The following is a 13,150-nucleotide window of genomic DNA, read 5'->3' on the forward strand; positions in this document are numbered from 1 at the left end:
TTGGTGTGCTCATTTACTTTAATAACACATTCACCATGTTATCACCATGGAATGTAAAGTCAAGTTAGACAGGAGATCTTCCCAAGTGCAAGGAGGCCTTCTGCAGTACACACAAGTTTGTGTATGAGGTCTGACCAGAGCTTGCTCTTACATCCTTAACCACTTCCATCACAGGTAAATTTTTAGTTTAACATCTATGATGCCTCCAGAGGAAAATAAACATACTGTACACATTTAAAAATTGTTTTTCGTTACCTTTGCATTAGCACTTAAAATACACATTTCTATTTCAAGGTGGCATTTAAAAATTATTGTAACGTAACAGCAGCAAAAATATAATCCTGCAATTACAAAATAGTCAAATTAGGATCCACAGTTATCTAATGTTTACAAGTATGACTCTAAAATAAATACTACCTTCTAGCAGCTGTCATTAGCACTTTGGGTTTGGTTTAAACACACACACACACACACAGACGTTCAGTTGTGGGGAGGTTTGTAACGTTGTGTGCTGTGCACCATTCTGAACGGGGTAGGAGCCAACCAGCCCTAAAAACAGGAGTAGTTAACCAGTCCACGAGGCAGGCAGAAAAAAAACTGGGGCAAAGAGGGTTCCTACATAACATCAAAAGCACGTGACATTCTGCAGCAACTGGGAGTATTCGGGATCGGCAGGGTGTCTTCGTTAGAACTAATTTCACCAAAGGAGAGTAACAAGGTGGACACTTTACTACTATCAAGTGCATTTAAAAGGGGCATGTTTCTTATGTGCTAATCTGACTCCTCTGAATGACCCAGTTAGTGAACTAGTCACCCAGCAAACCAAGCCTGCAAGAAAGGAAGCCAATATTCAAATTACCATGTTCCTATTGTCTGACCCACTCAAAACGATTTATTTCCAACATAAATACAGAACCTCAATATGAGATCTCTAACTATGGCAACCACCACCACCACCACCACGGCCGAGACAGCAGCTCTTCTCCTAGGGTTTAGGTTTCGTCCAGAATTCTTTATACAGGGAATAGGCCATACCTAAAGAAAAAGAATGCCAATTAAGCATTTAAATATTTTTTCAATATCAAGAAAATTAAAAACAGTTCATAAAATAGCTAAAAGCAGCATCTTTGTTAGCACGCCATCTTTACAAGGGGAACCAGACCGTGGGCTGCTTATACTCTTGCCTTCTTCAACAATTCACGTTTCTAAAGTTATTTCTACAGTTTCCCAGGTTGCTTAAGGCTAGTATGACTAGCTCAGACTGTTCAATATTTATCTGGCCACTTTAAAAGCTGTCGCTCTTGCTACATAATACAAGTCAATGAATCATAAAGCCAATAAAAGCATGTAATATCTACATTAAAAAGATCTTTTCCACCTCAACTCAATAAAACAGCAGTCATGTCTCTCCCACAACGGACCTTACTTAGTAGCATGTCTTGCCCCTCACTGGAATTATAAACTCAGTGATGGACAGGATTATCTTTTCTTTCTTTCTTTAAAACCATAGTAAGATATACCAGGTAGGAAAAAGAAGGTTTACAGTTGTTTGTATAGAAAATAATTCAATTAGTAAATAATACAAGAATAAACTGTGTTTTGTGAACTCACGACTGTAAACCCTACTTTTGCCCCGCCCTGTGTCATAGACAGTAAAATGATGCCACGACTTGAACTACTGTTTATTAATTCACTTCTCCATGAAAATAAACATGGTATTTGGGTACTGCCTCAAAATTAGCTTTAATTAAAAAAAAAAAAAAAAGGAAACGAAAAAAAATCAGCTTTAAGTATCTACACTGTTCTGTTAACAAAGAAGCCCGTTAGCCGGGGCCCACAAATGTGAAACTTCCCGCGGGACCCACCGAGAGTCATCGCTCCCACGACGAAGCCTTGGGCCGCCACTCGCATGTGGATCAGGTGGACCGACATTTTCGTGCTCCCCCTGCTCTTCAGTTTGTACAGCCCGTACGCGACGATTGCTGCGAAACCCGCCATTCCTGAGAAACAGCCACAATCATGTCAGACACGGGGGGCAGGGAACCGAGATGATTTTACCATCCATCAACGCCCTCTCTACTAGTTTTATAAAAATGCTTTGAGAAACCATTAATTAAGTAACATACACACCACGTTTTTAATCTCCCCCCCAGGACCAAATCCAGAGAAGGTAGCAAAAACAACAGATTCAGGAAGTTATGATTTTCAAAATGTGAAGCCAGTAGATAAATTGCTTTAAGAGAGCCAGGGAACTCCTCCTTTCTATTCTACTTCCCTCTCTGATGGGAATCAATTAACATAATAAACCATAACTGTGAGTAGGACAGCGTTTAAAAAACATCTGTTGAGTCCTTCCAGCAAATCACTGAGACTAGCAAGGGTGGTCTCGGGATCCCCCAGCACTTTGCTGAAATAATAGTTAATAAAACAGTAAGTCTAAACACACAGAGAGGAATTTTTATCATGAGGGTTACCTCATGCCAATCGTAGCCTATCCGAACCACATACGGAAAGTGTGAAAGTCATGCTATGGGTGAGCTCGGTGAGCGAGCGGGCCGCACCTCCACTGTCACGGTGCACGAACTGACCATTAGAACTCAGAGTCAAACTTACCAATAGGGACAAACGGTGCCTCCTTAGCTTTTCGGACAAATTTAGATCCCTGACCCTCATCATATGAAGAAAGAGAAACGTCTGTGTTGGATGACATACTGTTTGAAGAGTCTTCCTGAAAGAGAATTTCCACGAGGTTCTGCAATTAAAAACAACTAGAACGTTAAATGACTGGATGTACTTAAAATAATCCTAGTTTCCATAAAAACCTGGGCTTTGCTATTCATGAACTGGAAAAACCATTTTTAGAGACCAACTGTACTTTTAACCCACAGTCACTTGTGGGGAGGGCTACATGCATTTACCACCCTCCCCGCCATTGTTCCCGTTCCTCCACACAGCCAGTTCCTTTGTAGTGCGACTTTGCTAAACAGTGAATTTTAAGTTACTTTCGTCAATTAAAATAGCAGCTATTAATTTTCTATCTTCATCCTTTTATTTTTCTTCGTAGTTGATCAATTTCAATGTGACAACTTTATTCAGAAAAACTGATACTCCTTCTTGCCTCTTCAATATCATGTTGAAAATCCTACTAAGCACTTTTTAAAAAATTATTTATTTATTTTTAGAGAGGGAAAGGGAGGGAGAAAGAGAGGGAGAGAAGCATCAATGTGTGCTTGCCTCTTACATGCCCCCTACTAGGGACCTGGCCCACAACCCAGGGATGTGCCCTGACTGGGAATCGAACCAGCAACCCTTTGGTTCACAGGCCAGTGCTCAATCCACTGAGCCACACCAGCCAGGGCCTACTAAGAACTTTTAACTGTAGTTTTTTATTGCTCTTAACTATAACAGACTTATTTACTCCAACATGTCACCTGGATTCAGTTCTTACCTCTGAAGAGTGATGCTCCGTCAGGGCTAGAAATGTCTCATTTTAGACCTAACTTATGTTCAATTGAACTAATACATAGCCTTTTAGTTGTTTATGGCTTAGGGTTATCATTTTTAACATCACTGAAGCATAAAAATCAAACTATTCTCAGGGTCTTCTTAATAAAAGAACTTCTTTTAAACGGTATCAAAAAAAGGCAAGATACTAGCTTGATCATTATATGAATAAGAGGGCATTAAAAAAAAATTCATTTTGCTTCTCACAAGGACTGAGGGCTCCCCCCTCCCACTTCAGCCACCTTCCTTTACAAGGGAAGTGAGCAGGCGTTTCGTCACAATGAGGTGACGACAAACCCAGGTTCACCCTCGTCACAGTAACTATGCACACACTTCCTTCTTCGTGCAGCAGATCTGAACTGCCTATGAACTTCACCCACAGATAAAACAAGGGAGTCAGACATAGCACGTAAGTGCCCAAGTCTCTGATTGGTTAACTGCCCACCCCACTGCCCACGTAAGATCTTACTTCACTTCTGGGTTTTTCGTGTGCATCCCACTCCCTTCAGTAACGACAGCTCTCATTTAACACTTGGCAGTTCAAGCGCTGTTAGTGGTGGGCTAAGGCCCTCGAAGAAAACCCAACTCTAGGAGAGGTTTACTACTTAGTTTGAAAAGTGAATCATCCCTCAAGCCCCCATCTCCACTGGCAAGAGCTGAGGATTCTATCATCCGACCGGGAAGACAACCTTAACCCAGAGGAGTTACACAGCATCACAGAGCTGGATATGAGGAAACTCAGATTAGAACTAGACTTCTCTTTGTACTCCATTACCTGCTAGCTGAGTAACCCCTACTTACTGAGCTTTTACTACAGGGTGGGGCAAGAGGAGGCTGACAGTTGTTCGTACGGAAAATAATGCTACAGTGAATACACAATAACACAAGAATACAGCCTGCACGCACGTACTCACAACTGTAAACCTCCTTTTGCTCCACCCTGTATATATGAGGTCCAACAAGGTCAAGGTTTGGGGCACTCACTGAGCTATCTAAAGAGATCACACACACACACAGAGAAATATCAGTGGTTCAAAACTAGATTTTTTTAAAAAAGAGGCACGAGTGTGATTAGTTGCCAATAGCGTAACAGAGACAATGAGAACTAAATTAAGAGTGTGGTATCTTTTAGCTCAAGTACGTTTGGGCAGTTTCAGAGAAATATTTGAGCATCGCCTTCAAGAAACTACATAAATGGACTAGACAGAAATTAAACACTACATTTATTTTAGGCTAGTATATGCTCATTATTTGCCTTCATAACTAACCATAAACTTCTCAACAGGCCTAACTTTTATCACACATTCTCCTTCCAGCTCCCTTGCAAAACCTGTTTTAATCACATTAAACGTCTCATGGATGGTCTCTATACCTCCTGGGAGCCTCTGCACAAGCCGGTTCCTCTTTTCCCTTCCATCTCTTTCATATACTCTTTCCTGGCCAACGCCCCCCCCACCTTCCAGGTTATGTTAACTGACCTCTAGAAAGTCATCTGCGATTCTCTACATTCGTGAAAAATGTTTTGGTTATGCAGCCCCTAGAGCACTGTTTTCTCTATCAGAAGTCTTGTAACTGCCTCTCTAACTGTTTCTCTCGCTAGAACCCTTGACAGCAGGAGGCTACACCCGCCTGCCCCGTCCATCTCCACCACCGGGCACAATGCTTTGCACACAGCAAGTACACCAGAGTGTTGAATACATTTAAAAGTAGTATTTTTCAACAATTAAAATTATTGTTTTAAATTTCTAAGGTAACTTATTCAGGAATATTTAGTGAAAAAATAACAATTATATACATGTATAGAGTTAAATCAGTAAGAAAAACGCCAAACCATATACACCTAAGTGCTCACTTGTTTTTCGTTTCTTATATTCATTCTATCTATGAAAGAAAAAATGAAAACCAGAGTAGGCCTTGGCTTCTTGCAACCACGAGACAAAACTATTATATACCACAATCCACTTTTAAAATCTAGCACTTTCTTTCGCAGATATGAAAGCATTTTCTCCCTTTGCCTTAATTATTCCTAAACTAAGAAGCCACTTGGGAATTGTCTTTAAAAGCAAGAAAGTAGGTAGTTTTCCCTCTACACTCTCACATCTGGATCACTGTAATTGTCCAAGAGGCAACTGGGCACAATCTCCCTCACCCCCCCACCCCCACCCCACAGGAAGGCAGGCGCTGGCTGTCTCTGTCCTGTATATAAAAGAATAGAAGAAAATCCAGATTTCATTCCTCATAGTCTGTGAAATGTGTATGGGTAGGACATTTGACCCGGCTGTCAGAAAGCAGTCCCTTGGGGTAAGAATCAGGATGTGGGGGGCCATGTGGTCATTATTTCCTTTAAGTGACTAATGATAATCTGTCTCGGATGCAGAACACTGTGTGTGAACATTTCAGGATGATACTGGTAAAGAGGAATATTAACAATCCAGCCCTGAAATAATACTACACTTTATACTGTGTTATAAATTCTAACCCTGTTACACTTATAACACTGCCTGAATATAAGATTTTGGTAATTCTAATCCCAACCTAGAAACTTCCCAAGTATCATGATTTATCGTCACCTAAACGGAAAATGGCTAACTTCTAAAGTACCAGGATCAGTATCTATAAATCATGTAACTTGAGAACAACTCATGATTAATTCTTGCTAACAGCCTTGTTTTACAGATGGGGAAAGGATCAGGAAGGGTGATGCGAACTGCTCAGCACCCAGAACACGTTTCTGGTGGGGCACTAGAGCCAAGCTCCCCTGACACACAGCGCAGGGTTCTTTTGATTGACAAGATATGGCCAAGCCATTGATCTTATTATGATGCCGATACAGTTTTGATCTGAAAAATATTAAAATCCATTCGTTTACAGAAGCCGCACCTCCATCTTTGAATTGTAAAAAATATGTTAAGTCAGGCCTAAAATTAAATGGAACCTCCTTCCCTGGGGCCTTAACAATTTCAATTGTGGTTTGAAAAGATTTTTCCCCTATCGGCACCACTTCTAGATTTTCCTTTGATCATGTTCTCATCCACACACGGCAATTACCCCAGATTCCTGTTAGAAAGTTGAACAGGTGCATAAAGAGACACCAGTAATCAGATACTCAAAGCCAGATTAAAAAACAAATTATTCTGTCCGTTGAGTAAATACACAGGAACCTAGAAGAGGCTTAAGGGAAGAGAAGCTGCCCGCCCAGCATCAGGTGACGCAACAGACTGAAGGATCTTCGCGGCCCGTCATCTCCCACTCAGAAACTACTATCCAACCACAATGATCTCAAATTTTGATTCTGCATCAGTCTACAGCTTGTTTAAAAATGGCTGCCAAGGCTCCACCCCGAAGAGTCCGACTCAGCCAGTCTGCGGCAGGGCCGGTGGAGTGTGCATTAGCAGACACACCCCCCACCTCCCACCCCCAAGTGATTCTGGTGGGTAAAGAGAAGCCCTAGTACGGACGACTCCAATATGTTTGTCTTGCTGGGGCCTGGTACTTCAATCTGTCACACCTTTTCACCCGAACCGGTCCTGCTGGAAAGTGCCTTTAGTAGGGATTCCCCTGAAGAGCTGCTTCCCACACCGGTAATAAAAAGAGGGGGCGAGTAACAATGCCGAGAAATTTCGGCTGCTCCCACTCCTAAACCCAGGCAATGTTTTATAATCGCTAACCGGAAAAGACTTAAATTCCGTCACAGATGCTTTAGACTGGGCCCGGGGCCTTCTGACTTTCCTAGGGCAGGAGAGGGTCGCCGAGGGTGGGCGGAAACCACAGGTCGGAGAGAAGAGGAAGCGAGGACCAGAAGGTCCTGTGGTTTTAAGCCCTCCCTTCAACCTTTCCACCTTCCTTCCCTCTCTTCCTGTGACCTTGCCAGCCCTCCAAGGACGGAGCGCTCGCTCTCCCACTCGCTCGATTCCGCTCTCAAGGCTCGGGGCTCCGGGGCTCCAGGACTCCAGGGCTCCCACTTTGGGTCTCTCATTACTGTCCCACCCATGAATCTCCCCTTTCAGCCACGATTCACTGCACAAGCGTTTGCCTCATCTCCGCGCTGGCTCCACATCCCTTCACCCGACATTGAGTCAGGCCTGGTCTCTGTATCCCCGACCTCCGAGAACCACGAGGTCTGGCCTGAGCCCCGCCACTATGCCTCGCTCCCTTCATCCCAGGCCCCGCTCGATTCCCAGCCTCACGGCCCCCAGCCTTCCCAAGGTGCTCTCGGCCAAGCCACGCGTGACCCCACTTACTCCCGCCCCACATTCGGCGTCTCGCGTCCCCAAATGTCCCTTCACACATCACTTACCAATACCAGCACCTCTCAAATACCAACCCACTTCTGACCCCCGCCCGCGCGCGCCGTCGGGTCTGCTTCTCCCCGTCCTACTCCAGCCAATCGGAAGGTCGGTCTCGCTGGTGGGTGGGTGCGTACGTGTGCGCGGTGGGTGGGGCGGTCGGGAGCCGGTCGCGGATTGGATGGGGCAACGTGCCGCGGCTGGGGGTTCGGGACTCTCGCGTGGGGATCGCGTCAGAGGTGAGCGCTCGGAATGTGGGGTTTGCGCGAGGGCGCTCGAGAGGCCCTGGCTCCTGGAACGGCCAGACCTCGGGTTTCTCTTGTCCTTTCTCCCTCGGGCAGGGTGGGGAGCAGTGCGAACACCGTCTGCGGAGCGCCGGCCGGATGGGGCGAGGGGTGCGACGTTGCGATCGCCGCCAGTCCTTAGGAGGCTGCGGGAGCGGTCGATCTTTTAAGCTCCCCCGACGAATATCCGTCCCGAACGCGCGCTGTCGGGCCGCCAGTGGAGCCCTTCATGGAGCTGCCACTTTAGTGGGGGGCAGTCCTGAATCGCCAACACCAGGTACCTGGAGCTGTCACCTCACTCTGATCGGAGGATGTATCAGTGAGGAAAGAAATGTCAAGAGGCCCCCGGTGACAGTGACCTTCCGGGGACGGAGGCCCTAATTTGTTCGTAAATACTCAATAACTGTTGAGCGAATTGATGCAAAGTATCAATGACTGTACGTTGGGGAGGATATCAATCTCTCAGTGTAACCACAAAAACAGGCAGATTGCCAAGTGCGCTGTCAGTTGGGAACTAAGTGCCTTGGGCCAGGGTTTTGATCGTCTCATAATTGAGTTAAGACACATGTAGGAAACATGCTATGCTCGATAAATTAAAAACCCATACCTTGATTATGTAGTATGCGTTGAGCTCCTTGAAGGCGCATATTTTGTCTGGTTCTTGCCAGTGTCTCGAACACTGTTTTTGAGTTTAGTAGGTGTCTAATAATGTTAAATGCAGTTAGCTGGAGGAATTCAAGGTTAAGTAGGGATAATCAATCAGGGACGCATCTAAGATCATTAAAGCGATAAAAGAGCCGGACACACTCGAAAATGAAGGTGCACCGGAAGTGTTTTCTAGAAACACAAAGGCTAGTGACCACAGCATATTCATTCCTGAAGGGGATTTATACAAATCAAAATAATGTTAGCTAATCAGTTTATTAATCCCAATGCATGAACTAATCCCCTTGTAGTTCTGGCACAGAGGGCAACGAGTAGAGGAAGGGCAAAAATTTGTGACTAAAGCAGAGTAAGAGACTAATGGAAAGTGAATTTAAGCTACACTGGGGAGGACTTTAAATACTAATTAAAGAACTTGGACAGCATTCTAGTAGGTGCCCTTGAAGGTTTTGGAGTAGGTTGTTGACGAGGGCAGACTGCATTTGAGGTCCTTGGTAGTGAAGTAGGATGGATTAGAAAAGAGATATCAGTATCACTCAGCCAGAGAGTTAAAACCTGTTTGGAATGTAGCCTGTTTCGTCCTTTGGATTGAGGCCAGATCCTGGGTCTTAGGGGTATGAAGGCCGCTACACGCAGTAGTGTCATCCCTCCACCACCGGGAGAAGGACCACTGCTTGGGGGCAGCAGTGGTCCTTACGTCCAGTCCCCTGGGGGAATTAGCCAGGGTCCCCACCATCACTATGTTCCATGTTGGAAGTCTGCCCTGAAGGGCTACTCATGATGTTGCAACTCTGTACTTTTTACACTTTGCAGAATCATGGAATAGTGCTGAAGCTGTATGTTAACTTCCCAGGCACAGTACTAGCATGTTTTAAAGTGTTTTTTTAAAAAAATTTATCTGAAAGGTAGGAGCTTTTAAGCAAACAAAAGATTCTCTGGGCAAAAAGTAATCGGGCCGCTCCCTGGACTACTTATTCACATGTTTGATAGGAAATGCTGTGTTTTCCCCCAGAAGGAACAGCTGATAATTATATCTGACCAGCATGTTCTGCCAATTAGATCATGTTATAATTATCATGTTCTGATAATTACACCTGACCACCAGGTTTAAGACGGTTTTTCTTTTTTCACAATTTATATATTCTAGAACATTAACTCTGAAGGTACCTGGTCCACCGCGCCACCCTTTAGGAAGAATCGTTCTAAAATGCAATTTCAGGATTCTCTGGAGGGGGGAAGTCACGACCACCTTTTAAATTTTAGAGACAGGACGAGAGTGTGGAAGAACACACTCTGCAGTTTGCTGTGCTGCTTACTGACTATGTGGTACTCAGCACATCACTTAATCATTCTATGCCCGAGTCCCTTCCTTTGTGCAACAACAGGACCTGCCTAATAACAGGGCTCTTCCGAGGGTTAAGTGACGTGTAAAACCCCAACATTGCTGGGCGCATAGTAAGTGCTATGTATATATTAATGATTATACTTCTGGTGTTTTGGTGACTTCCTGCAGGTCTCACTGAGCTTACCTGCAAACACAATAGATAGTTGCCCATGCGTGTGCTTTGCACTTTAAAAAGTGCTTTGGTTACAGAAGATTAACATAAAAATCATGAATATAACCTACAACCAGGACTTGAGCAGATGAGAAGCAAGGGGCTGTCAGGCACTGTCCTTCTTTTTGGTTTACACCGGCTGCCACTTGTACGTCATTCACCCAACCACGTGGGATGTTTCTTCCATTGGTAACCAGTGTGGCAGTAGGATTTGTGTGTTTATGCAGTGACATTTTCTTTAGTGAACAAAAATATACTTTACATATTTTAGTCTCCACTTGACTTTTCCACTGATGCACTCAGTATTATGTTATTTTTTTTCGGAGCAGCGGCATTCTTCTTAACAAGCGCCAAGGAGGAAAAAACGAGGTGGAATAGGAAGGGCACTGGCCTGGCGCCCCAGGGTTGCCGCCGTGCGTGAAGTCAAAGAGGTGGATTTGAGTGCTTCTTAGCATTATGGTCTTGAACCAGTTATTTGGCCTCTAGGAACCTCAGCTTTTTAATCAGCAAAATGGGGCTATTAATAAGAACCTTATAGGGTTGCATTGTGTAATCTAAATAACCTCTAAGCCAGCAAGTTCAAAGTAGCCATGGGAATATAGGTACAGCATAGAGAATATAGTCAATAATATTGTAATCATTGTGTATGATGTCAGGTGGGTCCTAGACTTGTGGGGGGGGCGCTTTGTAAGTTATATAAATGTCCAACAACTATGTTTAGGAGAGAAAAAATGTACGTGTGATCTCTACACCTTCGCCCTGTTCACGCAATGCGCTGGTTTCTGTTCTTACCACACTACGTAATCTGCAGTAGTGGAGGACGGAGTTCAGTGGATGTGACTCAGTTTCCCCACCCACATCTTACTTAATCTTCTATCTTACTTGACACCATAAGTCTTCCCTTGACACTTTTCTTTTGGTCCTCCTCCAGGCTGGTCACTCTTTCTTCTGCCCTGTCACTGAATTCATCTCCTCTGTGCCTTTATATTGGTGTTTTCCAGGGTTCTGTGCTCATTCTCTTTCCTTCTTACTTTCTTCCCTTCCCTTGGGATGGTCTCATGCACTCTTACGGGTTTTTTAGTCTCATCTGTCTACTGACATTCTCTTCGCTCTCTGCCGTATTTCCTGCCTCAGCTCCGAAACTGTCCAGGGTGGGGCAAAAAGTAGGTTACAGTTGTGAGTTCATGAAACACAGAGTTTATTCTTGTATTATTGTTTATTAATTATTGTATTTTCCATACGAACAATTGTAAACCTACTTTGCCCCACCCTGTATATTCAGTTGTGTTGGACGTCTCCACGTCAGTATTGCACAGAGTCCGTAATGTGTCGGAAGTGAACTGAACTAATCATCCTTCTCCTCTCCTTCCCCCTGCTCTGGACCCCCTCCTCCCCATAAGCTTGCAGTTTCTCCTAAGCTACTTGACTTGGTAGGAGGAACTGCTATCCATCCCTTCAACCAAACATGAAACCTGAGCAGAGCCACTGTGATCTTCCTCCTTTTGTCCCCATCCAATCAATGGCATCTGAGCAGGGAGCTGAATGATGGGCCAGCCCTATGGAGATCTAGGGGAGGGTCCATCCGGACACAAGACTTCACTGAGCTCTGACCATTCGGACCCCGGTTCACCCGATCCCTGCATGCAGGGAGGGTGAGAGGATCATTTCCACAGAAAGCACTTAACAGATCAAATAAGGAAATACATTTGTACATTTTAGGCTTGAGACGAGACTGTTTTCATTGACAGTGTTTTCAAACAAAAAGCTGTGAAGTTGTCACTGAAAAATGGATCTTGAATTCATTGCACCTCCTCAAAATTCCTTTTTGTTCTTCCTCAGTTATTTATAGGGATGGGAGTGGGGGAGTAGGGGAGATGAGGCCATGGGGTGATGGGCACAGAACTCCCCTAACTTAGCTGAAGCCTTCTGGCCTCTTCACCTTGTTTGGAAGGCATTTAGTTTGGGGTTAACAAAGCAACCATGTCTTCTTAAAAATTTGTATACTTTTATATCCCATCTATTTTGTTATTAAATGTCTTTCAGTAGAGAATGAGTAGGCAGAATTTGGTCTTTCTAATATTGTTTTATGTGGTTTATTATCCTGATTTTAAATTAGAAATGTTTTAATCTTACATAATCTATCTCACTAAAATGATTGACTTATTTTTACATTCTGTATTTGTACAGGTTTGGGACTAGATGACACAGAAACAGAATTGATTACTGGAAGCAAAGCTTTCTGTTTATCGCAGGCGAACAGCTCTTTTTATCAGAAAGGCTAAACGTGGTCTTCTGCCTGGACTCCCTGGCCGGTTCCTAACGGCCAGTGGGATGTTGAGTGCTTGGTCATGCATGAATATTGGATGGCAACCACCCGGCAGCAGAACTGCCCACTCCGCCTGGGGCTGTCGTCCACACGGGAGACCTCCAGTAAAGACCGAGAAGGGCTCGGGCTGTCTCCGTGCAGGGGCGAGCACCTGAGTTTGGTGACACCGGCTGCCTGTGGGCTCTTGTGCCTTCTGAAAAGAACTCCCCCCCCCACCCCCCCCCACACCCCCCACCCCCTGCCAACTGCCTGGGATACTGATTGCCTTTCTGCTTTCTCACACTCTGTCTCTCCTAACAACGCTTTAGGGCTACTCTTACAGTCTGTTAATTCTCTGAGAATGAGGTGCCTCTTCCGGGAGGCACTGCCGTACTCAATGGCCCTGCAAATAGGTTTTTATGGACTTATCTCCAGGCTCTCCGAGTCATTTTGCCCTCACACGGAGTGGAGGGCACCATCTGTTGATCTCGATGGCTTCATGAATTGAGGGCTCATAAATGCAGCTGACATCTGAATTAGTTCCAGTCCCAG

General features: G+C 44.6%; 2 protein-coding genes across 12 annotated transcripts in view; one reads left to right on the forward strand and one right to left on the reverse strand.

Annotated features, from left to right (window-relative positions):
• HIGD1A (HIG1 hypoxia inducible domain family member 1A) lies at positions 1 to 7,897 on the reverse strand. 4 transcript variants are annotated; one of them, XM_024566111.3, is made up of 4 exons: positions 7,802 to 7,897; positions 2,614 to 2,728; positions 1,866 to 2,000; positions 1 to 1,035 (listed from the first exon to the last, which is right to left on the reverse strand). In XM_024566111.3, the coding sequence occupies exons 2-4, from the start codon at positions 2,708 to 2,710 to the stop codon at positions 986 to 988; spliced, it is 282 nt and encodes a 93-aa protein (XP_024421879.2). In that variant the 5' UTR covers positions 2,711 to 2,728; positions 7,802 to 7,897; the 3' UTR covers positions 1 to 985. The 4 variants fall into 4 exon arrangements, with proteins under 4 accessions (XP_024421879.2, XP_024421882.2, XP_024421881.2 ...); XM_024566114.3 differs by having other exon boundaries at positions 2,614 to 2,752; positions 7,802 to 7,887; XM_024566113.4 differs by lacking the exon at positions 7,802 to 7,897 and adding an exon at positions 7,746 to 7,785.
• Positions 7,898 to 7,983: 86 nt separating this feature from the next.
• Positions 7,984 to 13,150, forward strand: part of ACKR2 (atypical chemokine receptor 2) — a 39,849-nt gene continuing 34,682 nt past the window's right edge. For 3 of the 8 annotated variants that reach the window (XR_006656275.2, XR_006656276.2, XR_008427531.2), the window contains exon 1: positions 8,043 to 8,351. The gene's annotated coding sequence lies outside the window, so the exon portion shown is untranslated. The other 5 variants (XR_008427530.1, XM_053930192.1, XR_008427533.2 and 2 more) reach the window with 4 other exon arrangements.

Source organism: Desmodus rotundus, chromosome 8, assembly GCF_022682495.2.
Source record: "Desmodus rotundus isolate HL8 chromosome 8, HLdesRot8A.1, whole genome shotgun sequence".
Classification (NCBI taxonomy): domain Eukaryota; kingdom Metazoa; phylum Chordata; class Mammalia; order Chiroptera; family Phyllostomidae; genus Desmodus; species Desmodus rotundus.

Coding starts and splice junctions, on each gene's coding strand:
- HIGD1A (XM_024566111.3), bottom strand. CDS start 2,710: ATGTCATCCAACACAGACGTTTCTCTTTCTTCATATGATGAGGGTCAG. Junction 2,001..2,613: donor GGCACCGTTTGTCCCTATTG/GTAAGTTTGACT, acceptor GCTGTTTCTCAG/GAATGGCGGGTTTCGCAGCA. Junction 1,036..1,865: donor CGTGGGAGCGATGACTCTCG/GTGGGTCCCGCG, acceptor CTTTTTCTTTAG/GTATGGCCTATTCCCTGTAT.